Source organism: Lepidochelys kempii, chromosome 8 (genome assembly GCF_965140285.1).
Source record: "Lepidochelys kempii isolate rLepKem1 chromosome 8, rLepKem1.hap1, whole genome shotgun sequence".
Classification (NCBI taxonomy): Eukaryota; Metazoa; Chordata; order Testudines; family Cheloniidae; genus Lepidochelys; species Lepidochelys kempii.
Genome location: NC_136387.1, coordinates 29,927,538 through 29,954,701, shown reverse-complemented (window position 1 = coordinate 29,954,701; position 27,164 = coordinate 29,927,538). Strand labels below are relative to the sequence as shown.

The following is a 27,164-nucleotide window of genomic DNA, read 5'->3' as shown; positions in this document are numbered from 1 at the left end:
GAGAAATCGGCCACCATTTCAGCCAGCCAGTAGAGGGGGCAAAAGTTAAATTGATTTAAACTGTATTCCCGGAGCTCGGGTTAGAATCCCTGAAGATGTGCTTAGACAAAGAAATAGATGATGTTGATCCATATAGGTTAGCATCCCATAAAACACGTATAGAGAATGCAATAGAAAATAGGGAAATCAAGGTGGAATACAACAATATTTCTAGGTGGAATACAACAAAATTAGTCAAAAACATCTTATTTATAAGTCTCTGAGTCTGTCTCAACATACAGTGAGTTGGAAATCCAAATAATAACTATTATTATTTATAATACTGTATTACTCAGAGGCCGCAAGCTGTGTCATCACTCCATTACTAGAGGCTGTACAAAGACAGAGAGAGATTTGGATTATAAACTTTTTGGTACAGAAAAAAAGCTAAAATGAGTTAAAATATTTGTAATTTTGCTATAAGTGATAATTCACACTCTCTTCTCACTTCAGGTGTAATTTAGTCAATAGGTTTTTCAGTTGCAAATCTGGATCACTTTTCTCTGGAAAGAGACAAGATGAGAGAGGGCACACAAGGTGGATTTATTATAAGTCTTCAGGAGAGAATTCTGCAAACTGTTCCTCTCCTTCAGGCATGCAGTTACCTCCTGTTGCCCTTTGCACACTCCTTTCCTGTCAGCCTGCACCATTCACAGCAAGCCCCTCTGTATCTTAAATTACTTTTGGTTCCAGCATGTGCACTAGGTATGGAATAAATATGCAGGCTTTTTTGTTTCGTTATGCATGAGAGCAGTAGATCCTGAAGTACTCTGAAACTTGGGTGCAGTACCAATTGATACAAGAGGCACATTAGTTATTGTAGTTCTCTAACAGCAGCATACAGTGCAGTGAAGGAACTTCAAGGAAAAAGAGCCTTTAATTCAAATAATCCATCTAGTTATGGGTGGTTTTTTTGTTTTGTTTTGTTATGTTGGAGCAAAGTATATGAAGAATTCAGCTTGGTCAAAATCGGTTCACACGGTGCCTTTTACAGCTGTGAGTTTAAAAGGACACTATGTCATTGGATTCAAAGCTGGACAAGTTACAGATGGGTTCCTTCTCAGTAAAAAAAAAAAGTCACTTAACATATGGCTAAGTGTCCTGTAAAAATGTGGCTGTAGAACCTTTGAATGAAACATAAAGATAGGTTTATTTACTGCACTTATGTTTATATAATAGTCCTTCTGTGTATGTAACACAGTATTTTATGTTACTTCTTTAAAACCAAATATTGTAACACTACTATTGAGATTAGCTAAAGTGACACTTTTTTGTTAAAGTGGCAAAATCCATGTAATGGGAAATAGTTCAAAGATACTGTTGTTAAACCATTTGAGCCGCATCAAGATGAGAAGATCTAAGTGGATAAATTTTAAAAGATTGTCCGAGTTAGGGCATTCATGGATAATGTTACTTTGGGGGCTTTTAAATGACTTTTTGAAGGTATTTGGATTGTAAAGTAGCTGTTGGCAAAGATAAAGTTGAATGATCATGCTTAAATGCAAACAAATGTCTGAACATTTTTCTGACCGTGGCTTTGAAGAAGCTATTACAGATTTGCTTGTTGTATTTTAATGGATGCCTAAAACATAAATGGCATGGATTGGTTTTAGACCTGCTGTTGAACAGTTGGAAAACTGCCCTCTGATTAGATCTAATTTAGCATTCAGTGAGCTCTAGATTGAATTTCTTCTTATTAGTCTGGAGACACACTGATAAAAATGCTCTGATTAGAATACATTGGTAGCCAATGTAATTTTCTAAGCTTGAACGGGACCATTTTTAAAAATGTATCGGTACATTGTAAAGCAGTGCATGCTATTAGCAAGGGAGGGTGAGCATGGGTCCTTCTCAAAGCTTTCAGGTTTTGGTTTAGGAGGAAAATCTCTTAAATTGCACAGCAGATGCTACTCAGTTGTTTGCTCTCAATTACACTATTCTTTTAAGCCCCACAAAAACTTTTCTAACCTTGTGTTTTGTATATAGAATAATAAAGTAGGGCCACATGCTGCCTCTCTTAATTAGGTAGAATAGTATCTTAATTCTGCAAGTAGTTCTACTAAAGTCAGTGGCCTACTTTCACAGCAAGGTGCTGCTCAGCTTGAGTGTGGATGGTAGAATCTGACCCATAATATCTTCAACAATCCTATTAGTCCCTTGAATGTGGGAAAGATGATAATTTTAGTTTACTTTTAGACCACTTGGAATGGTGGTTAGAATTCTGTCATTTCATTTAGACAACACAGAGGTGGGCGAGGCATATATACTATAGGCAGTAAGGCATAGTTAGACGGTATCTATCTTTTCTTTTTAAATTTAACTTTATTACCCTCCTGGATTAATTTAAAATTTGGGGATAAATGTAATTTCTTAAGTCTGTGCCATGATTAACTTACTAATTGGCTGACCTAACGTATAATAATAAATAACCCTATAATTGGATTTCAATTAAAATGCTGCTTTCCCAGATCATCTTATTATACACAAGTGTAACCAGCAATATCCATGGAATCCAGTTGCAACACGGATTCTAGCATCCTAATGAGCAAGTGGGACCTCTCTTCTTGGACTGTATCAAGCTCAAACTAGTCATGTTCTGAGCTTCTGGTAGCCCAAATGGTAAAGATTCTGGATGGTTGTTCATGGAAGTGATGATCATGTTCTTTCTACTCAGCTTATTGGGCTGTATCAAGTGCCTCTCAGGGTTTTAGTTTCCTGTAGTGAGGTGTACTATTTTCCAGGACGGAGAACTGGAGTGTGAATTTATTAGTGACTTAGTGAATTTATTAGTGACTTTATCTTGTTGCCACATAGAAGGAGAACACAGCTGTAGAACAGCATTTGCTTTATTAGCATTGCTTGTCTGACATGTATATGAATATTACAGAAATGAAAAGTGCTTCAGTTGGAGATGGATGTTTTCATGTAAACATTAGCCACAGTCAGTTTTACTACCTTTCCAGGAGGCTTTAAACTAATCTTGGTCTGTCTGGAGGCTGGAATAAAAGCAACTTAGTCATCTGTCTTTCAATTTTCTTGGGACATGGACAAGACCTTTCAAGAATTCCTGAGTTTCCCAAATAACATGCCAATCACAGTGCAGTAGGTAAAACTTAACACCACACGGCTGGTTCTTTCTCTGCAGCAGTTTGACAAATAAGCTTGATGACTACTCTGCTTACCCCCTCATGGCTAAATCTGCAACACCATCCTGCAGCGAAACAGAGCTACGATTCAAATGGCTCATGCCAATGAATTGTGGATAATTCACACAGAGTCTAACCATCCTTTTCATATCTGAACAGTGCTCTTTTTGCAGCCATATTAAAACAATCATTTCAGACCATTTTTATTGCTGTCAAACACCACATGCTTTGAGGTATCTTCGTCCCTGGAGCCAAAAGGATATCATAACATTTTCTGTTTAAAGAGATTAGGTACCTAAGTAGGGAATGTAATCTGGTTTATCAAGTGTCTAACATGTATCAGTTTTCAATAAACCTTGTTCCTTAAGGAAATTTGCCTTACACTGTCACTGGTCATACTGGTGCTGTGACGTGTTGATCTTAAATCTTGAGAGGTTGAGCTTGCTAAGGTCAATTGGACAATTATGCAGAAGAAAAGTTTCCCAGAGTCGTTTCTGTTCTTTTGTATCTAGCCCTGTACTTACTCTTTCTATACGCCAGTGTGCTGAAGAGCTTGTACCTGGAAAATGATGGGTTTGTTGTAGCTTCACCTCCATAACAATCCACAAGAAGCTTAGGGTTCTCTTCTCATGTTATAGATGTCTGTGATTTCAGTTAGCATCAGAGTTAAATGTGTGCATTGAAGTGGGGAGTGAGCTATAAACATACTAATGTGTGTACACTGAAGTATAAACAGATAGAATGCATTTTAAAGGTGTTCCAGAATTAGAGATGGGCTCAAGCCAAAACCTTAGATCCAAGTCACTAATTTTAGTGAAGTGTGGTGTTAACTAGTAACTTTCCTTGTCTATTCAAAATACAATTATACAGAGTGAGAAATTGCACTGACATTTGAAAACTGGTGCAAATGAACACTCTTCCCAAGCCTTTTCCCTCTAAAAGCCAGTCAAACTTTTGTTTAGTTAACGCTCATTGCTTTTCATTTTCCTCTGCTTCTGTGTTGTGGGTTTTGGCTGGTAATGAGATTTCCAGTACTTCCACAAGGGATGTTGTTATCACAACATCTCCAGCCCAGTTTTGTACCACCAAGTCGTTCAGACCACTTAGAGAAGCTCCAGAGAGGGTTGGGTGAAGTTATGTGCCAGTTTTAGCCTGTGAGTTGATTTATAATTCTAGGCGGATGCCACATGGAATTCAATTATCGCACCGAGTTTCCACCAGATTCTCGATGTTTAGCCATTGGATTTGAGTTAGGTAGAATCTGAAACTCAAAGAGAATGCAGAGAGGTGCTAACCCACTCAGGGTGATGTAAGGCAGAAAAGTTTTCACAATCTCTCTGCAAACTTGAAAGCAATAAGCTCTGCACCCCTGTGTCCAGCACCTCCAATATAATCTTTGAAGTAACATATCTTTATTAGTTTTAACCAGTGCTACAAAATCATATATAAAAATAACAAAACCTGTGAACAAACAGACAATTTTCCATAACAAAATCCTTCATTGCACACCATTGCTTGCCCCCCAACACTCCCTAGTCACCTCATGTGTACCTGTCATCAGCACACCTGTTTCCCTTCCGATAACAGATAAATTCTTCCTATCCCATGAAATGCTTCAGTTTAGACATTTAGTCTTATAAATAAGGTGCCTGGATGAACCAATTTCTGCCAAGCTGCCATCCCAGTCTTTTAAAACTTGGACCCTAGAGCTTTTCCACTTTCTAAGCATCAATTTATTTTCACAACCAGATGCAGTTGCAGTCCAGTCTTCCAAACATTCTGTAATCCCATGGTATTGATGATAAATAAATGCTCAGTAAAAGAGTCCCACCCACACCTTTCGGTGTTTGTCAACTCATTACACTTCTGACTGAGCGAATGCATCCAAACGGTTTGATTTAACCCACTTGTACTTCTGAGTGAATCTGGGTCATTATTTTACATTTTTAAAAGAATTATTTATGATTTCTACTTTATTTTGATTTGATTTGAATTGAGAGGTTTGGGTTAAACCCAGAACAAAGCAAAATTCAATGGTTATGAATCCAAACCAAATAGAAATATGTGTATTCCACACTGCCTTTATTGCAATCTCTCTAAAAAGTGGGGATGTTTTTGTTTCCTTTTGAAAAAGCTATGCAGACCATGCACTTGTGTTCTCACTACAAATTAAACCAGCTTGGAAGCACTGCAGGGGATAGTGAAGTACCATTAAGATGCTCTGTATCTCAAGTTAAATGGTTACATTAGAAACAGCAGATTCGGTGAACGCAATATGGTCTTTGAGAAAATGTTTGTATAGGTCTAGAATTTTTCAGATTTTCTTGTGCTTTATTTGGATTGTTATATATCATATTTAAATTGTCTTCTGGAAAGCCCTGTAAGTCAACAGACTTTCATTTACTAAATTCTGTGAGGAACCTATACCCTGGAGAAACTGTGGTCCTAGAAGGCGTTGAGCATCTCTCAGAATCCAGTTCCTTACTGGCAGTTGAGGGCGTTGAGCACCTTGTGAGTTTGGGCCTTACTGGGCACCTTACAAACAGTGGAACATTTCGCTTTAGTGTGTACCCTGTCACTTCTAAGCAAAGGATTGCTTACCATGGCACCAATCACAGCATTTTACTTATGGAACAAGTGACCATCTTCAATTCTTAGCAGAATCACGTGGGACACTTTTGTCTTGTTATTTAATGCAATCCTGGGAAGAACAGGACGACAATCAGATCAGAGTCTAGTCCCGAGTAGAGAAGAAGGGTCTCTGTATAGATCTGTCAAGCTTTAAAATTATTTTCAGGCCACTTGCAGTGTGGGGTTTTTTTTTTTCCTTTCAATCTTTCTGTGTTTACTCTTGTGATAATATTACAAACTTAGCTGATCTGTTATGTGGCTATACATCAGCTATGATCTCATTGGCTTTCATAAGCTGAACAGGGTCAGTATCTAAATGGGAGAACCTATCAAGAAGCCCAGGCACTGTGACAAGAGGTGTTGGTAATTCAACTGCCCTCTTTCTTCACAGTCACAAATACCCCAGTATAGTGTTAGTCATTGTTCAGCTTGAGCTGCCATCTTTTGGAGGAGAAGTGAAATTGAAGCGTTTAAAATCTGACAAAGGCAAAATGTTAGACTGCACCATGATTAAATTGCAACATGAATAATTAAATTGTACCTTTTGGAGTTTCCCTTTTTAATTTCCACTGGACAAATTCTTTGTCTTCACCTCCTTTTCTAAACTGTTGAGAAAAACTGATAATGAATTAGCTCTTGGCATTGTCAGCTGAATCCTGGCAGAAATGTTGGTGGCCAGTCATAATACAGAAAAAGATATATATCAGTGGTTTTCTAAATATATTGAGGCAGATGACGGGTAGCAAGCTTTGTGCTCTTCATATCAGACTGCTAGAAGCCTTCTTAATCTTCCATAGCATGCTTATCCCAGTTTTGTAATATCTTTTATTGGTGTCTCTAGTTATGCCAGCTACTGGTAATGACAAGCACTTTTTTTTCTTCTAACTGGATCATAGTGATGCATATTAAGATACATTTGGGGGGGGGGGATTTCTTTTCAAATCTTAGCCTTTTCCACACCATTTTACTACATACCATTTTATCACATTTTACAGAGGATTATACTGGCTTAAGTCTGGAAAGATTGTAGGTCTTTCAGTGCTTAGTTTTTGTTGGAAATAATGACATTTAATTTCTCAATGCTTTCTCAACTAATCTGTAATAATAGTCTCTTTAGTGAAATACACTGATATTTTAATACTTTGATGCCTGATAAACAGATGGCATTAGATGTATTCCATCTTTCTCAGAGGGAGACACCTTTTTAGCTCAGGACATCAATATTTAGAATACCTTTCAAGAGGAGAATACTTTCAGGAAAAAAAGATACAGTTTTTATACCAACAGCTGGTGGCCATATTTCAAATCAATCATAGCAGCATTTGGGAAGCTCCACCTAGATAGAAATTGTAACGGTGTCAAAATACTGTATATAGACACCCTTGTGGCCACAGCTATCTGTATGGAATCTTAGGTACCACTCTACGCTAACTTCTGGCTTTTAATGCTGATGTAACCAGCTAGTTGAGGATCCAACACCATTACAAACATTAATTAAGCCTAACATCACCCTTGAGATATAGGTGAATAGAAATAGTTGTGGTTTGCTCTATGATAAAGCGAGTCAATAGAACCCAAGTCCTGATTCCCAGTGTCTTGCTTGATGCAGCCTCCCTTCTTAGGGTATGACTACACTGTAGTTAAAAACCTATGGCTGACCCTTGCCAGCTAACTTCGGCTGCAGGCTGCTTAATTGCAATGTAGATGTCTGGGTTTGGGCTGGAACCTAGGCTGTAGGACCTTGTGAGGTGGGAGGGTCCCCGAAATCAGACTGCAGGTTGCATCAGAACATCTACACGGCAGTTAAATAGCCCAACAGTCCAAGCTCTGTGAACCTGAGTCAGCTGACACAGGTTTGCAGTGTAGATATACCTTCATACCTCCCACACAGGGACTTTGAATGTAGGTGAAGCCTTTTGATGTAGGTATTTAATAAAAGTTACGTGTATTCGATTTGAATTCTACTGTTATCCATGCAAATAACTTCAGTCACCTATCTCCTTACAAGTCTCCAATGTCTTTTAAGCCTGCTCTTTCCCATCCTGTTCTCATTTTCCCCAAAGGAGTCTGGCAAGTGGGCCCCATTGGTCAAGTGACAGAATATTGGCTGTTTTAATTCTAGCTCTATTGTCATCGTTATCATAATACAAAGCTAACTAAAAGGAAGAAGAAATAGCTTCACAGTGGCTCCGTGCAGCTTTTCTCCCCTTCATTTTCCCTCAGCTTATTAATGTACTTAGAATGATTTCTGATCCATCCACTAGCAACAGAGAGCAACCCGCAGTCTTCCGAGTGCATTAAGGCTAGGCTGCTGTTTCAGACTTTGAGTTATGTAGTTATTTGCTGATAGTTTGATTACTTGTCTTCACTGAGCAGAAAATAAAAATGCCACTGGGGTGAAAGCCTCATCAGCATCCCTCTTTACTCTTAAAAACCAATTATTTTCAATCATTTTGTTTTGGAAGTTCAAAATATTATTTAAATATTAATTACTTGACACTGTGCTTGTGTATATAATTCAGTTGGAAGACCATCTTAATTATGTAGCTGGAACTTGTGAGCATCTGATACCATTACTGTGCCAACTCAGTACGCTTTCTTTCAAATGACTTAGCTGAAACACATTATTATTACAGCGTGCCTGGACAAATTCGCTCTTAGTAACACAGTCATAGTATTTTAATAGAGTTGTGTTCTGCTCAGGGCTTTCAACAGAGTGCAAACCATAGGTCATTAGCCTCTTTCCCTTACACTATGGAGACATGGGATCTTAAACTTCTGAGCGATCTTTTCCACACACTTTTTTAACTTGTCCAAATGGATGAAAAGAGAGAGCTGAGTTAATAATCCATCATCCCTCTAAGTAGCATGTGGTTTTATTTCTTCTGGAATTTTTAACTTCTCTTTGAATGCTGTACCACATGTGGAACCTGTGTATAAATCACATCCGATTAGGCTGATAACACAATGAAAAAAATTAATGGAAATTACTTTCACCATAATTTGTTGTAAGAGAAATATTGGTAAGGCCGTGTTTAAATACGGTTGCAAAATACACTGCTATCTGTTCCCTCTTTCAAAAACACTCTAAACAGAATGAAACTCTTGTCATTTTTTGAGCACAGTTTTTAAAAGGTGCAGTGTCTAAACAGAATCAGTTTTTCTGCTTGTTGAGTTATAGCTGGCTTTCTCACCTATAATATGTTAGAGGAATTGAAATCAGTATTTATTTTGTGGGTTTACCTAATGCACATGTTTGAGTCCAATAATTAATCATTTGAAGTAATGATTTAAGCCAGGATCTTAACAAGATAAAACAGGACATTTTCATGGAGTAAAACAATATCCAAAGTTGCTATAGTAGGAGTAAAGCATAATCAAGAGCTTTGGAAGGGATTTAAACTTGCATCCTTCAGGCCATAAGTCAACTTCTAACTAAAAGGGGATAGGAAGAAACTTTCCTGAAGAGTAGTCTATTCCATACCTGCCTTCTTCATGGTTCATAGAATCATAGAATATCAGGGTTGAAAGGCACCTCAGGAGGTCATCTAGTCCAACCCCCTGCTCAAAGCAGGACCAATCCCCAACTAAATCATCCCAGCCAGGGCTTTGTCAAGCCTGACCTTAAAAACCTCTAAAGAAGGAGATTCCACCACCTCCCTAGGTAACGCATTCCAGTGTTTCACCACCCTCCTAGTGAAAAAGTTTTTCCTAATATCCAACCTAAACCTCCCTCACTGCAACTTAAGACCATTACTCCTTGTTCTGTCATCTGCTACCACTGAGAACAGTCTAGATCCATCCTCTTTGGAACCCCCTTTCAGGTAGTTGAAAGCAGCTATCAAATCCCCCCTCATTCTTCTCTTCCGCAGACTAAACAATCCCAGTTCCCTCAGCCTCTCTTCATAAGTCATGTGTTCCAGTCCCCTAATCATTTTTGTTGCCCTCCGCTGGACATTTTCCAATTTTTCCACATCCTTCTTGTAGTGTGGGGCGCAAAACTGGACACAGTACTCCAGATGAGGCCTCACCAATGTGGAGTAGAGGGGAACGATCACATCCCTCGATCTGCTGGCAATGCCCCTACTTATACATCCCAAAATGCCATTGGCCTTCTTGGCAACAAGGGCACACTGTTGACTCATATCCAGCTTCTCGTTCACTGTAACCCCTAGGTCCTTTTCTGCAGAACTGTTGCCTAGCCAATGCACATTTGGTTCATGTATGTTATTAAATATGGCATAATATAATCACTGAAATATTTGTAATTTATCTTCTTATTTTTAAAAATTAAGATCAGCTGCTGATCTAGTACTGATTCAACCAACTTATCTTCTTTACTAGATCAAATTACCTTCTGTTTGCCATCAGTGTCCAACTGGGTTATTACAACAGTAATGCAGTAATAATAATAATAATTACAATAATTAAAACAATAAAAAAATGAAAAAAATCTAAACTAAATGCAGAAATCTGAAAAAAATCCAGTATTTTCCTAAATGAAAATTATCCTAAAAAAAATTTTGGGATGGGAATTTTCATCAAAATTTACACATTTTTTAAATGTTTTGAATTTTAAAAATTGGCATTTTCTGTCAGAAATGTTTTGACAAAAAATTTCCAACCTTCTCTACCTCTAAGTTTTTTCTGTGTCTGTGCTGTGTAGCTTCAGGTACTAGAGGTATATTTCTTAGGTACTATATATCCTCTACAGAACAGCAACTGCTGGTCACAGAAGTATGTTGTGTATTAACTGAGCTCCCGGTTCTAAATGGTTATGTGAGTTCTCACTCTAGTTCACATAACCAAGTCCCTTTTTAAATTACTTTCTGTGATCCATAAAGTAGGAAGTATGCCTATATATCTTGGATGTATATATAGACTCAGTCTCTCTAGGTTTGTATTTCTGTCGTACCTATCATAGCAGTGGTATCTCTCACAGTGTTGTTTCTGGTTGTATTACTGCAAATAGTGGCAAATATTTACCAGGAAAGAGTCAAACTTTGTAAACTCTAGTTTCTAATATTGGGAATGTTCATGATTTTCTCAGAATGGGTGTTTGAGTTTTTCTTACTCCTCCCTTCCTTATTGTTTGCTATTATTTAATTAAGTGCTGACTTTATAGTTAACACACAGTTACTTTTAAAATGCCTCTGGGACAATTCTGAAAACCATTTTGTTTAGAGATATTTCTGTATGTACAGTACCTATATGATCAGTAAGTCTCTTTCTCTGCTCTTGAACTTGTTGCCTGTTCCCTATGAGACAATAGTCGTCTATTAAGGATATCTTTTTTCCCTTTTAAATAAATATGACATTATAAATATTGTTGTGTATAGTTTTTAGACCTCAGGTGAGGGATATGTAGCGTGGAAGGAGCACCACTCTTTAAATTCCTGTTGTCATGCTTCTTGTTTAGCCGCCCTAGGCATGAGCTATAGTTTAGGTTTCCTGGCACTTCCCGTTACAAAATCCCATTTTCAGTTCCTCACGACTTTGCCAGACTTGGGGGAGGTTTAGATTGGATATTAGGAAAAACTTTTTCACTAAGAGGGTGGTGAAACACTGGAATGCATTACCTAGGGAGGTGGTAGAATCTCCTTCCTTAGAGGTTTTTAAGGTCAGGCTGGGATGATTTAACTGGGAATTGGTCCTGCTTCGAGCAGGGGGTTGGACTAGATGACCTTCAGGGGTCCCTTCCAACCCTGATATTCTATGATTCTATGACTTAAGTTGCTTGGGCTGCAGTTTGCTATGCTGGGTGTCTACCTCAGGCTGAATTATGATGTATATATAATTATAAACTTCAGCAAAAATGGTTCAGCCATCTCAGAAAAAATAAGAAGTGATCATGTAATTAAAGAGTGTATCATAATGCATACACAGAAGGGGTTCTACAGGCAACCTCGATTCTGGCACTTCCTAAGTTTTGAAGGCTAGACTTTCCAACCACAATGTTGTAATATTCTTGGTGTGTGCAATCTTCACTCCTATGCAGAGGATGAGCTGTATAGCATTGATATCCCTTTTAGCACTCCTGTTTTGAGGTGTTACAAAGGTAAAGTGATGCATAGGCCCTGTGCTGACCCTCTATAAAGGGGTGAATTGCATCCGTGCTGAACAGTCTTGCTAAGGTGCACACCTCACAAAATAAAGGTAGGGCTTCCCCATCTGTGAGTGTAGATTTAATTGCAGATGCTGTGAGGAGGACTCATTACTAAGATTTCATCATTGTACACTCTGCTACTTTTACTAACTATGCCATAAATAATTCTCATAAAGAATTGCAGCCAAATGACCACTGGCAAGAAATATCAAAACACATTTTGTATTGCATTTTCCTAAAGTTCTACTTGTGTTACTGACTGGCAAAATTCAGCCACTCAATGCATCTCTCAATCTTGGGTGTAGATTAGTAAAGTTCTGCTGTATCCCCCTCTCTGTTCAATTCTTTCCTGGATTGGTGGGTTGGGGACACTCTATTGAACAATCACTCCTCTGTCAGGGTGTGGTTCACAGAAAGTGGTTTATTTTATTCCACAAAGTTGGAGACCTTACTCTAAGGTAGTGTGTTCCCAGTTGCTGTGTCTCGTGTTCGTTGCCTCGTCTGCTGTTGTTGACATAGTACACAGTGTGAGCTGAAGGGCCTGGTTTATATCTGCGCACATTAATGTGAGAGAATTTCAGTCATTAGAAACAGAGCTAGCAGTGCAGAATATCAGAAAATGCTACTTCGGTTGCATAGTGCAGGAACTCTGGAAGCTGATTCTGATTCGAACTGTGGTGCACAGGCCTGCACAGGCCCTGCATGAAGATTAAGTAACGTTTTGGCTTCAAATAAAAAATCTCTCTTCAGATACTCAAATCCAGAGCTGAAGTCAGAGATCTGTTGATGTGATCAGGTAGACTGCAACCAGAATGGGGCTGGAAATGAGAGAGAGATTGCATTATAATGCAGGGTTACATTTCTGTATAGTAGTTAAAAGAATATCAAAAGCAGCACCATAAATCACTGGCAACAGCTACTGGAAATATTAGCGGGTTGTTGGAGAGACCCAGAGAGAGCTGGAGGAACATCAGAAAAGGAGACACAATGGAGAAAACTCCCAGTTTGGGTGTGAAGTCAAATCTATCCTCCATGCCCAAAGGAAAGGTATTTGCATGTGTCACTGTAATCTCATATGGCATCAATACTGCTTTTTCTTCTTCAACTCTTAGCTAAATGGTTGGCCATAGCAATTGTTCACCATTTGGTCCTTTCCTATGTGGTAGCAAGGGCTTGACAGTCCAAGAGTCCAACATCGGAACAGACTGGGTTCCTTCTGGGTTCCCTCCATCCTCGGTTGGTGGAATTTTATCCCGGATGTTACAAGCCACCTGGAGACCAGCATTTGCTGGAATGTCTTGTGGCATTCTTGCGACATGTCCAAAAAGCGTAAAATGCTGTCTGTGGAGAGTGGCCCCAGTAATCTGTAGATCAGAGCAACCGTAAACATCTGCATTACAAATGAAGTTGTTCCACTTTATGCCCAATGTACAATTTTGGCATTTTGTGTGGAAAGCCTCCAGCTTTGCCCAGTCTGAGTGCCATAGTGTCCCTGTTTCGCAACCATACAGCAGTACGGAGAGGCTACAGCTGAAATAGATCCTGAACTTTGTGGTTGTGCCAAGATTATGTTGATTCCATATTCATTTTAAACCACCCATGACAGATGCTGCAATGTCAATCCAGCAAACAACCCCCATGTGAGGAACTGGTGAGTATAGAACCCAAATAGCAAAAGCTGGAGACTACTTTGACAGTTTCATTAGTCAAAGAGATTGGGGTCATGGGTGGACCTGATCCCTAGATTTTGCAGCTTTGTCTTTGACCACGAAACATGGAGACCAACCTTAGCTGACTCCTTCATTTGCTGGAGTGCGTTGCAAAACCTGTCGGGGCTCTGTACTAGAAGAACAACGTCATCCACATAATCAAGGTCTGAGAGAGAGAGAGATCACCAAGTGGTTGGGACACTTATGCCCTTTAAGGCCTTCCAGAGCATGACTCAGTCAGCTGAATCGAACAGAGCCTTAAGATCGACATACGCCACCTGCAGGGGCTGCTTGAACTCACGATGTATCTCTGACAGCAAGCGGAGGGCCAAAATGGCATCTAATGTGGACCTGTTTCTCGTAAACCCTGACTGTTGGGAGCGATGCTTCTGATGCAGCCGGGGCTCCAAGCACGCAAGCAGAACATGCGCAAACATCTTCCCTAGCATGAACAACAAGGTGATCGTCCTGTAGCTCTTACATTCGCTGCACAGTCCTTTACCCTTATAACATGAGATCACAATACTGTCCTTCCAGGCGGTTAGCAGTTCCAGTTTTCCACACTAGGCAAAAGACAGCCAGAAGTGATTCCCCTACAAGGCCAATAGTGCATTTTAGCAGCGCCAAGGGAATGCCATCAGCGCTGACCTTGCATCATTTTTCAGTTTGCAGATGGTGCACTTCACTTTGACCAACATTGGTGCATCAGTACAAGTGTATGGGTCCAAAACAAATCATCCAGCTCTGAGCAAGTGACAGTGGAGGATGGTTTGGGGCACTGTGGTCAGTACAACAGCGTGTTTGTAATATGATCATGGAACAGTCCTCTTGAAACACAGCGGTTAGTGAATGTTACATTAAAATAGGGAAATAGTAAGTGGGGATAGTAGATAAGAAGAGAGGTGATAGCTGAAGGGCTCATAAGTGCAACACCTATCCCCTTTTTATGCTGCCTTCTATAATGTGTTGACCTGTATCAGTTTGAGAAAGGGAGACACGTAATGCATGAGAACTCAGAGGTCATGGTGATTATTTTGTCTTGGACACAGTGAAAATCATAAGAACAAGTCATTAACTGATGATCTGCATGCCTGCTGTTGAAGCAAAGCTTCAGCATGCCTAATACACTGGAGGAATTATTCAAGTGTCCTAATATGAAAATTACTCTGTAGTACAGCTAGGGTCAGTAAGATTTTAGATTACATGCCACATAATCACCAGTTGCAGCATTTTAAGCTGCCCAGGGGGCAGGGTGCTGTTGTAAGCCCCCTATTTGAGACCAAGATTTCAGTTCTGTAAAATGCTGTAAGCTGTTTGTTCAAGCAAGAGCTGCCCACATTTATCCCTCATTGCCCTCTATTGGACCTTATCCCATCATAGACCAGTAGCCTGCTGCACAGCATCATGAAGAAAATCCAGGTGAATTAATATTGATTTTCCCCCTTGGTTAAGCAGGGAAACTGTATTCTGACACGTTATTATGTCAAAGAACTGCACACTGTAAATCCTTGAGAAAAGGACCCTCTGTTTCCAAGTATTACAACTAAGTATTTACTAGCACAACTATTGTAACACTTCAGTGCAATATCTGGGGCACCCCACAAATAAAATGGGGAGTACAGAGTAGTGGTGGCCTTAATTTGTATGAAAGACTTCTTGTAGTTGAAGGGTAGAATAGCATTAAGAAAACTCTGTGTGGCATGCTTTGTTGGAGAAAAGGATAGCAAGATGTTACCCTAGCTGGCATGCACTTCTACCTGACAGAATGTGCCCTAGTGTCCTTAGGGCTAGAGGTGCAAGTTCATGCAGGAGACAATACTCCTGTGTAAGACACCCTCAAGTGTTATTTAAGATTTCATGCTAGTTTGCTCAGGAAGCAAAGATACCTTTATCCCCGCAAACACAACCCTATTACTATTATTGTGGCAGCACACAGAAGCAGCGATCAGGTTCAGATCCCATTGCAACAGCCTTTCACTCTTACTGTTTCAGTCTTACCAACTAGAATAAGATTTCCTTTTTAGAAAGTTGTTGCCTGTTGAAAATCCATTATCAGTTTCAGAAAGCTCAAAGATAGTTAAGGATTTTGTGGATAACTTTGGTGAATCACTGAAGTTAAATGGAGAGGTCAGTTTCATATAGGTTTGATGACAGATTTACTGAATCATTTCAACAAAGATAGGCATCCCTTCAAAAAATAAAAATGCTGTCGAATTCTTTAGGTAAACAACTTTAGGGAAAAGCTTTAGGTCAAGACACTTCAGAGGTCCTGAAGAAACATAAGCCACTTCAGAAACTACAGTAGAACACAGAAAAGAAGAGGTCTAGATTGGTGTGAGGTCTTACATGTGTAGGCCACAGTCTTGAGTATGGCTCAGGTTGGTAGTACTTGAAAGTTGAGCCTGAATGGGCAATGAAGACTGCACTCCCCTATTACTGATGAAGATTATACATGTCAGAGTTGATGTGACCATGACTGGGTGGTAGGGGGAAGCTTTCCTTGGTGCTATCCATTCTGTATTGTTTTTCTGGATGAATGGACTACATTTGAATTATTATGGGTCCTCTGTGCAGATGTGAAGGTGGGAGAGGCACTGAGATGCCTTCTTCTATACTATTCCCCTTGCACACCTGCACAGGAGACTGACATAACTGAAGTGGAGAAGGCAGGCACTATGCTTGTTTGTACTATTTTCTTAAAGGGATGAGTGAACCTGCATCTCATAAGGGTTGTGAAACTCCCATTGTGATGTGTCTTCCCCAAAGCCTCTGGAAAAATCCTGGCTGAGCTGGTCAGAATTCTTCCTGAAACTCCCACTGCTACATGGCCTCTCTCACCCTTCTGCACTAATGTGGCCAGTAGCTTAAAGCTACAGCCTGGCCCCAGCATGATCATTCCAATTAGTTAATGTTGGTGGATAAACTGTGAAACTAGAAGCAATGAGACTTAAATAAGGTTCACACTACATTTATTTATTATGCTACTAATGTATTTGTTTGGCAATGATTATATGCTTGGCACTGTACAGTACACACATATAGATAGTCCCGTGGAGTTTACAGCCCATAGACAGAACATAAATTGATGGGATGTACAAGGTAATAAAGGAGTGTGATTGACTTTGTTGTTTCTTATTTCTTTATTGTCATCATAGAAACCATGTTGCTTGTGATATCTATGGACTACACTAAATGTAAAGGGTCTATCTTTGCATGTCATCGCAAGCCAGCAGTAAATAGCTCAGGATCTATGGAAGCTAAATGGAATATTCTCCTAAAATAATAGTTTGTATGCAATTATGTATGGTGAACTGCCAGTCTGTGTCCCTCATGTCAGCGTGCCCTGAGTGAAGTGTTCAAACTCACCCCATTCCTGGGTTTTGACTTTATTAGTAACTCAACCTGTATCACGCATAACTATCAAGGGAGCCTGGCTCTCCCTAGATTTTTGTTCCAGAACCTACTGCTCTAGTTTCCTGTCCCTCAGGAGACTCGCTGTCACTCTCTGATAGAACTAACTAGCCACAACTACCGCAATGAGGTGGTCAGAACTTCAGCAGCTTCGAGCAGGGTTCAAACACCTGCTGACTGTGGGTTAAAAGAGGTGCCCTGTCTGCCTCTTACAGTGGACTTCCATACAATAGCCACTACGTGGGGGAAGGCAACTGTTTGACCATCTCTTTGTGTAAATTATGTAAGGATTATTAAGGAGAAAACTGTCTCTATGACCCCTATGCAATGTTTGTCTGGAATTATCTTGTACAAATTATGTGCAAAAAATTATATTTTCAGGACTTTTTTTTTTTTTTTGCTTATCTAACTCTATTATAGCCATCTCTGTGTGGCTCAGATTGATATGTCCCTCAGATTGATAGCTCTAATGGTGACTGTAGGGTTTTTGCTTTTAAGGTAACAGGCAGACCAAGGACCTTTAATGTGGAATGATTTGGTTTGAGTGGTTTCATTTTTTTTAGGTTAACCCCAAAGTTCAGTCTCTCTTTATCTGGTAATTACAATATTAGTGAATTATAAACCTTTCCTCTGCTTTCAGGCTTCTCAATGCCAATAAGATCAACTGCCTCAGGGTAAACACGTTTCAAGATCTGCATAATCTCAACCTGCTATCTCTTTATGACAACAAACTGCAGACCATCAGCAAGGGGCTCTTTGCACCTCTCCAATCAATCCAGACTCTGTGAGTACCCAGACATGCTACAACTGACAGCTCTTCCCTTTTCTCCAAAGATGTTCCCTATCTTTGCACTGCCTTTGCATCTGGCATTAAGACAGTATTGAAGAAACCCAAGGCCAGTAGCTTCCCATTTTTGTCAGAAATAAAAGAAAAACATGAAAGAAAAGTATAGAATAATTCAGCACTGCCAAATTCTACAAGGTTCTGCCTCTTTTCCAGGGGTCTTATAAATATCATAAATTTATTAATGAATATAATTATTTCATTCAGGGACATTCAGTGGTTTTAAATAGGGAGGATACTGGGCATGTGCATTTGACTTTATGTAGGTTATATGCACAGCAGACTTCATATATTTTAAAATATTTGCATAATGTTTTTCTGTGAGCCTATGTATTTGTTATTTATCCCTACTGGATGTTGAGCCCTGCTGCATAGTTCATAAGAGCTGAAGCTATATTTTAATTGACATTCCAGGCATGTGGGGTAAATGTGTATCACTGTAAGTTGTTGTTCATTTGGGCCAGGTAAAATATTAATTTTTTAAAAAATCCATGGATCTATTATGTTTTCTCTGCGTCTTAGTGTGAGACGATATTAAGGCATTAGGACTAAGAGAGGGGTCAGAAACCCATTATTTTTCTTGGATACATAAGGATACACCAAACCTGATATTTTACAGGGTAAGATTTTTCATCATAAAGCTGTGAGAACTTCCAAAGAAAGAATAATACTCCTCTCACAGAGTCTGACTGGCAAACGCATTTTAAAAAAGGACCAAAACTTTGCGTGTGTCTGTACGCACACATGCCCACACTGCAAGACAGGCACTGCATTGTGTAAATTTATTTTGTGTATGTTTGCTCACCTAAAAGAAAACGTACAATTGTTGTTTTTAGCAACAAGTAAGCTCAAGAGGCTGGGATCATGGAGATAATTTGCCACAAATATTTGGCCAGCACCTGGTGCACCAATCCAAGCAAACATTAAAATAAATATTTCTGTGATGTATAACTGGCTTTGGTTTGTGTGTGTATATATGACTCTGTTGCAAATGCTAGATGTTCATGAAATTCAACAAACTAAGTGAAACAATATTTTTAAAATGTTAAGCTATAAAAGTTACTTCTTGGGTTCCATATTTTTTCTAGACAGAGCTTGGGACCATTACTTAGAGTGTATATCAAGCTTTCCTCATGGCTTCCCATTGAGACACTTTTCTGTGGGTAGTTTGGTGTTGTAGCTGATTTCCAGTTTCTACCTTTTTTTAGAGCACTGAGCACAGCCCATCCCTGCCATCACATACTGTTTAGTTTGGTATTTGGACCTTCCAGTACTGGAATGGATTTAGTTTACAGGCTCAATGCAGGAATAGTGTTTAGCCTCTTTGGGTAACCTCTGTAAGGAACATTTTTTCTCCCCACTCTTTACACTCATTTGACTCTGCTCTCTCTGGTGCTGCCACCACAACCAGATGGCATGTTATTTTCATTATATTAACCTACAACCTCTAACCATACCTGGGACAAGGAAACGAAATAAATGTAGTGTGGATGGAATATGAGCTGGAGAGAAAAATATGCCTAGATACTAGTAGGACCATAACTCTCAGGGAATATGTCCTTATGCCTCTGCTCCGTAACACAAGTTAACATCTTTCCATATCCAGTTCTCCAACAAACGGACCTTTCATGATTGAGGTCTGCATCCGGCTCCCTTTTGAAGTCAGTAGGAGTTTTGTCATTGATTTCAATGGGAGCAGAAGCAGGCTCAGAGAGAGTCCTGACAAACTTTCTGTATTTATTACCTCACTGAGCCCAACAAAGAGGACCAAAACAACTGCGGAAATAATTGTTGTCTTAATCTCTGGGAGCCTAAGTGGAGCAAAAGAGGCCTCTACCTGAAATATTTGTAGATAATCCAGAGGAACTTTATCACCGCATTTGAATGTCTGGTGAAATACGTTGCCAACTAGACTGGTGTATTTCACACAGGCTTTTGCTGAATTATATTAGTCAGGCCCTAGTTTGCATCAGCTGTCTATTCTGAAAAGTTAAAATTTCAGATCGAAATCAATGCAAAAAAACTCTATTAGCCCTGAACAGGATATGCAAACATTAATTTCACTCTTGAGTGAAGGCCTCTGGCTCATTTGTGGCTTTGCCCACTGATCCAAGGTGTTCTCCTTTATTTATCCAGATTTTTATCCCTAGGAAGCTGAGCTTGTCAATAAACCTTCTTTTGAAACCAGGGCACAAAATGTTCTCTCAAATCAGGTGTTTCTAAAAAGATGTGTTTCTATTACAATACATCATGTCAGGCTCGCAAGTGAAAACACTGGCCTTTGTAGACAGAAGATCTGAATCCTTTAAATCAGGCTTTGCTGTATTAATTTTTGCTTTCTCCATGAAAGGACTTGCAGCAGGCTTAATGAGCTACGAAATACGATAGCTCACAGAATTTTCCCATTCATGTGCAGCTCCATGTGGCTTCCGCCAGGCCTGAGTTTTTGGGAGCTTATTCAATTACTTTACTCTTCAGGTTTGCGTTTGTGAAAAACAATGATGGAGTACAGAGTCACAGGTCATTTCTGATTAAACATCCCATCCCTCTTGCAGACATTTAGCTCAGAATCCATTTGTGTGTGACTGCCATTTGAAGTGGCTGGCTGATTACCTGCAGGATAATCCGATAGAAACCAGCGGCGCTCGATGCAGCAGTCCACGTCGCCTTGCCAACAAACGAATCAGCCAGATCAAGAGCAAGAAGTTCCGCTGCTCAGGTAATTCATTTATCCAGGCTGTACTGCACTTTCAATTCAGAAATAAGCAGGTCCAGAGAGCCTGCTAATCAGATCTGCAGGACAGTGTTTGCTATAATGGATACTGTGGAGCATCTTTTAAAATTAAATTTGGGAAATTCAGTTAGTCCTCCAGAAAACCAATTACCTTATGGATTAAAAAAGAGCCCAGTCTGTAGCTTGTCTTTTTTTAAAAAATCCTTGACATTTAATTTTTAAAGAATGCTGGGTTATAAAATGTCTATGAAAACCAGTGGAGATACAGATGAATTCATATGCCAAATGGTGTATTTGGGAAAGGCAGAAACCTGGATGTACATTGGGCCAAATCCTGGCTTGAATGGGAGCTTTGCCTGAGTAAGTACTCAGCCAAAAAAAAAAAAAAAAAAAGGGTGGAGGGGGAGGCGCAGGGGAGAGAGAGAGAAAAGAACCTTGTGGATTAGGTCCTACATAAACTGCAAGGAACAGTTGTGCCCCCGGAGGGAAACAGGCAGAAATAGACCATATGAATTAGCCGGGCTTTACCATCCATAACTAATTTCTGCAGATCCAACCCAGAAACTCTTACTTTAATTTTTATTCATTCACGCAAAGCTGCCATTGCAGTCAGTGCATTTTTGTCCTTAGGAAGGAATGAATCAAAACTGACCTCAGGGTGTGGTCCACAACTTCTGTTGTTTACAGTATGTGTAATTAGTTGATAATGATGAAAATAATCTGAAAAGTAGTATATACAGCTCTTCCTCATCCCCAGCACCTCATAAACTGTACTATTAGCTCTTTTTCATCTTCCGGACCAGATGTCAACAAAGGGATATCGCCTGATGCAGCCTAATTTAGCAGACTCTGTTTATTTATGTGTGTGTTGTACTGGTAGCGTAGGTTTCAGATTTACTGTACTTGTGACATGCTGTAGGAACAGGCAGAATTTCAGTGTAAGAAAATCTACTGCTATGTATTGAGAAGAAAAACGACTGTCATTGATGAAATACTTTTCAGTATTTTCTATAAAAATTACTATCATTTTTGTCCTCTCCCCTTCCCCCCACCCTCGAAAAAACATTGTGATTAATTGTGCTCCTGACAATAAAAGATGGATGGCACTATAGACTGAGGTAGCATGAGAATGAATGGCAGCAGCCCAGAACAAGACATGCTGTATTGTGTGTCTCAGCAAACAGTATTCTCAGATAAACTGCCCTTTACTGATAAAATAAAAGAAGGATAACTTCCTTTGCAATCAGTCTTGTAGGCAGGGCTTAAAGCCTTTCAGTAATTTGAGTTGCAGGCTCAAGTCATGCAGTTTAGAGCCAAATCTTAAATTATTAAATTATGGGATGTTTGATCCAGGGACTTTGTTTAGGCCCATCCCTGTAGCACAGTAACTCACCATCAATATTCGCCTTTAAAGAAACTTGGAATGAGAATGGAGAAGTCATGGATATTTACAAAATAAAGAACACTATGAAGAAGTAAATGTCTCTAAATCTATCCCAATCTGTCATTTTTGTTTCACTCTATTAATAGGGCAAAGCAATAATCAAAATGTGTTACGTGTGTGTGTATATATATACACCCATCCTATGCAGTGGTACAGGCCATTGAAAAAAAGCTGAGACCATCAGATACAGTTTTTGGAGGATCAGAGTTGAGAAGGGACAGCAATTCACCTAATGGTGCTGAGAGTAATGTTTTGTCTGGATTCCTCTGTTGTGTCCTTTCTTCAGTCCATCATGTTCTCAGTCCATCTGTTCCAGCCTAGCTGATTAATTCAATAATATCAAACACCCATAAAAAGGCATACCTTGAACTTTTCTGGGCTTTGCCACAACATGTCTTCGGACAGAGATGTGAAGTGTGGGATCATTATGTATTTAAAGCAAAAACAGAGGTGTGCAATGCATCTCTTTCCTTAGGGACAGTCCTGCACAGTACTGCTGTGATGAGAATACTTAGTGATCTGTTTATCTTTGCTGACTCAGGGATCCTTCTCAGCTGATTCTTGCATCTGTTGCTCAGTGAAGGAATGGGAAAATAGTTTCTGTTGCAAATCTACAGCTTACACCTTCCTGCTCAGGGATCACAAAATTAATTTCTCATCTAGGGCTACTGGTATTTTCATTTTATTTGTGTTAGCCCCTTAATAAATTCCAACGTAAATATGCCTGAAATAAGCATGTATTTCAGTCAAAAAAGTAGTAAATGTATTAATAATTTTCAAGGGGAGGCGGGACAGCAACCCTGTTTTAATACCCTGGTGTGGTTCTTGAACTTGAGCGGTGTGGAGGATGCCAAGCTCTGTTGAAATCTGTGGGAGATGCATGTGCCCAGCCCTTCTCAGTATCAGACCCACAATTAGTTCACCTTCGGTGTACTTAGCATTATAGCAACAGGGGAAGAAATGGGCTCCATGTCATGGAGTTCCATCCCAGAAAGTCCACAAAGCCCAACCCCCCAGCAGTGCAGATATTTTTCTTCTTCCTTTGGATTCTCCAAGGTTTCACAAAAGTGTCTTTTCAGGAGGGATTTGAATGAGAAAAGGCATGGTATGTGGAGTAGGAGAGAGGGGGGTAAAAAGTGGACTCCGGAGGTGACTCAGAAGTCATCTTGGGGTGAGAGGGGAAGACAATGGAGTTGTGGGAAAAAGGGGAAAAAAGGGCCTGGGAGGAAAGATGAGACATTTTGCTCAGTGGAGTTTGAGACGTCAGCTCTGTATCTAGGAGTGGTGTCAGGACAGAATTTGGAGATATGTGGTTAGATGGAAGAGCATAGGCTCAGGCTTTGATAAGTAAAACAATAAGCTTCATACAAGACAGTGATTAATTTCTGGAGGCTTTTTTCTTGAGTAGGTACTTTCTTCCTCCTTCATTCCCTCCCTATGGCTTCATGCTAGTATTTGCAAAGGTAAATTGTATTCTCCTTGTGGACTGTTCCATCATCAAGGCAGCTCCCTCAGCTCCTCTCCCAGCCCAGTGGTGCAAGATTTTACTGCCATGTACCTGATGATGATGGAGCAGCCACATCTTCACAGGGTTATGAGTGTGTCAAGGAAGGAGATTCAATGCAAGCTTCCACCAATATGCTCATAAAGGGGGAATGTTGTGTCATTTTCAGTAGCAGCAATACAAGAGCATGATAGGATTTTCCTTCCTCAGCAGCATCTGCTCACTCTCAGCACAGTGGACATTAGAGAGACAATATGGGTGCGGTAATATCTTTTATTGGGCAAACTTCTGTGGGTGAAAAAGACAAGCTTTTGAGCTTACACAGACTGCTGCTTCAGTGGGACATGTCAGTTCTAGGTCACTGGAGGATCTCATCCTCAGTAGGAAAAAAAAAGAAAGTTCTTCTGCTTGGTAGCTTTTGACTCAGTTAAGCTTTGTTTTGTAAAGCAGCACCAGTCTTTAGGACAATAAAAAGGATCCAGTACTAGGTTTTGCTGCCTCTGTGGTTGCTCACTATCACTTCAAGAAATGTCAGCATCCTGGATTACTCTATATACAATGGCTATTGTACAGAGCTCTCCCTGCACTCAAGATTCCTAGTTTGTTTGTGCAGTGTGTGTATCTATGTTTGCGTGCACGAGTGCGTGTACTTTGTTTGTATAATGTCAGTTTCTTGTGCATTTGAAAACTGATGGAAGTTCTACCTGCCCAACTCTCCCCACCCCGCTTTTGATGATGGTTGAAGAATATTTGTTTCTAAGAGCGCCAAATCACAAAAGCTTCCCCTCCTACAGTGTAGAAACATGAACTTCTTTCCCATTTGAAGCCCTAATAACTAAACCTGGCTCCTTAATTCCTCTTGCATTGGGCACCTGTGGTTTTTAACTAATTTAATTAGCTGCTACAACACCAGATAGGTCTGTACAAACCAAAAACAGGGTGAACTATTTAAGGAGGACAATGAGCCATCTGCCAACACAAATCTCTCTCTTTCAGACACTGCCTCTCAGTAATTCAATCCAATCAGAAGACAGCAGCCCTGATACAAATGTTGAAAATGGAGACATAAGCACCTGCACATTCAGGGACAGTTTCATATCTCTTCTATAACCCTTGTCATCAGACTAGAGAATGATGTAGTTTATCAATAGCTGCATCAAAGGCATCTAATAAAAGCTGTTCATGGAACCTGTAATTTGTCTTTCCCTGTCTTTGTATTTGCATTTGGGTTCTAGGCAACTGTTTTGGTGGTGAACATGTTCAAACTGCTTGAACTGGAGCTCCCGGCTAGAGTGTAGTCCCTCCCCACCCCCAATTATTTGTGATCGTGATGGCCTTTCCCGTACACCGGACTGAAACTTCGCCCCTCTACATTGTCGGCCCAAGGCTGAGGTGCACACTGCATTAACTGAAGCAAAAATCTCATGGCCTCAGGATTGGACCTTATATAGAGAACTCCATGAATGAAGAGATAGGGCTATTTAGTTAGAGCCTGGTAATTAAACTTTTTCCACTTGTGTTGCCTGCTTACTAATACACCTTGGGCAAGCCACTTAATTTTTCTGTGCCTTGGTTTCCCTAGAGTAAGTGGTTATAATTATTCCATATCTGCGGTGGAGTTGTATGCATGTATTGTTTACATTATTTGAAATCTTTAGATGAAAGATGCAAAGTATTATTATTATTCCTTTAAATGTTTAAAACTTATGCAAGTTAAGTGAGTGTAATCAGCTGTTTTCTATATGAAATATCTTATTTAAATGCTAGTAGTGGTTCCTATAACTTGCAAATCACTATGATGCTTCCTTTCCAAATTCTTCTCATTTTCTTAAGCAAAGACCATCATTCACATACTGTATGTTCATATTCCTGTCTGTAGTATTCAGCCCTGTCTCTTTTAATAAATGCAGATATCCCTATGCCCTAATCTGCCTAGTTACAGTATTGCAGTAACACCTGGTCAGGGATTTGCTGTTCAGTCTGCTTTTATCCTGCTGGCCTCCAGCAGCTCCTAGCTGAAGGTGTAGACTGAAACCTGACAGCTGTTATGTTAGCCCATACTATACTTGACACTAGTGGGGATTATCTGGAACTGAATAGACTTCTCTGAAGCCTAGTTGCATTTGCAGAAAAACTTGCTTGAGGCCAAGCTCCCAGCACTTCTGCTTCCAAGAGTTTTGCTTGAGCTGAGCCAGGGAGAGACATATGAAATAGTGCCATGTGATCTGAGCAGCTGAAAAGTAACATTTTTTTTTATTTTGTTTTGGTTTTTAAGGTCAATTACATTTTATGTCTCCTGACCTCTTTTTTGAAAGAGAGAGACAAAAGCTCACCTGAAAATGCCCCCAGAGGTGTTAGAGCATAGTGAAGCTAGAATGTTGCTTATTGTTGCTCATCACCGGGTTTGCTGGGAGGAAAGCAGAGGGGAAAGGGAATCAAAAGTTTGTCCAAGTGAGTGTTTGCTGTAAGAGTATAGCTAAATAAGTCTGTTTGAACAGAATGTTGTTGGAGAAGAGAAATGAGCAAATTGAATCTTGGATTTGATCATATTTATTGGTATGAAGTCTTTCCGTAACGTAACTGCATTTGCAAGCTTAGGTTTACATGACACTATGCATCTTACCTCCTTTGTTATCTAGCCACTTTGAAAGAGAGAACAATATGATCTGGTACTGAATAATAAGTGCTTTTAATTTCCTTTTACTCCAAAAATATTCCAGTTGAAAAAGACAGTTGATTTAACTTTGACACTGATCTTACTATTTCATTTCTAGAAAAGCTTTGGAAGCAATTCAGATCTCTCTCTGTGTTTCTTTTTCCAGTCATTCCAGCTTCTCACTTGCTAACCCTGTGAGTTATATATATATATAAAACCCAGGATATATGAAAGGTCTCCTACTCTGCTTTGTTGATCTATACTGTAGGCTTTCTTTCTCAAGGAAGCACAAGTCCATCTTAAAATATGTGATCTTGTTTGCCAGAGAATATAGGCCCTCAAAAGAGGGTAAAATATGAAGGTGTCCAATTAAATGTTTATTTTAAGGCCTGATCTTCTGATGAAAGTAGAACATTTGACAGAATGTAGACAACAGTTCATCAGCTGTCTGTAAAAATTCCAGCCAACACCCTCGTTGGGAGTCTATGCAGAGAGACGCTGGACAGAAAGGGGATGGACAGATTGTCACCCGCTACCCCTAGTGGATGGTGCCTCCAGTTTGGGGATAAGTGCCAATGCCTCTGTTGCACTTGTTCTGTGCTAAATTGAATGTCACTCACTGGAGCACTGAACTTAGCACCTTTTAATGGGCACCCAAAGCCACTTACACAGAAAAAATAAAAGCATGAGAGAGAAATTGGCATGTTAAATAAAACAAGCCAGGTAAATAAAACAATCGCAGTGACAATGAGCCTGAAATAGATCAATAAATCTTCTGTCCGATTGTTCTGATACCTAAACAGTTTGCTGAGTAGATGCGATCTAATGACAGAGCTGAAAACAGTGAACCATATTCAACTCCTTTTCAAACTACAGATTCAACCCTTGCTTTGAAATAACAGACCTCTGATTACCACAGTTTGGAATCTCCTTTTACAGT

At 39.7% G+C, this 27,164-nt stretch overlaps 1 protein-coding gene across 2 annotated transcripts in view; it reads left to right on the top strand.

Annotated features, from left to right (window-relative positions):
• The window catches only part of SLIT3 (slit guidance ligand 3), an 801,478-nt gene that overhangs the window by 583,858 nt on the left and 190,456 nt on the right, over positions 1–27,164 (top strand). For both annotated transcript variants that reach the window (XM_073355953.2, XM_073355954.1), the window contains 2 exons: positions 17,683–17,826; positions 20,442–20,605. In XM_073355953.2, the coding sequence (XP_073212054.1) occupies positions 17,683–17,826; positions 20,442–20,605 (308 nt within the window). The remainder of the gene's footprint in view (positions 1–17,682; positions 17,827–20,441; positions 20,606–27,164) is intronic.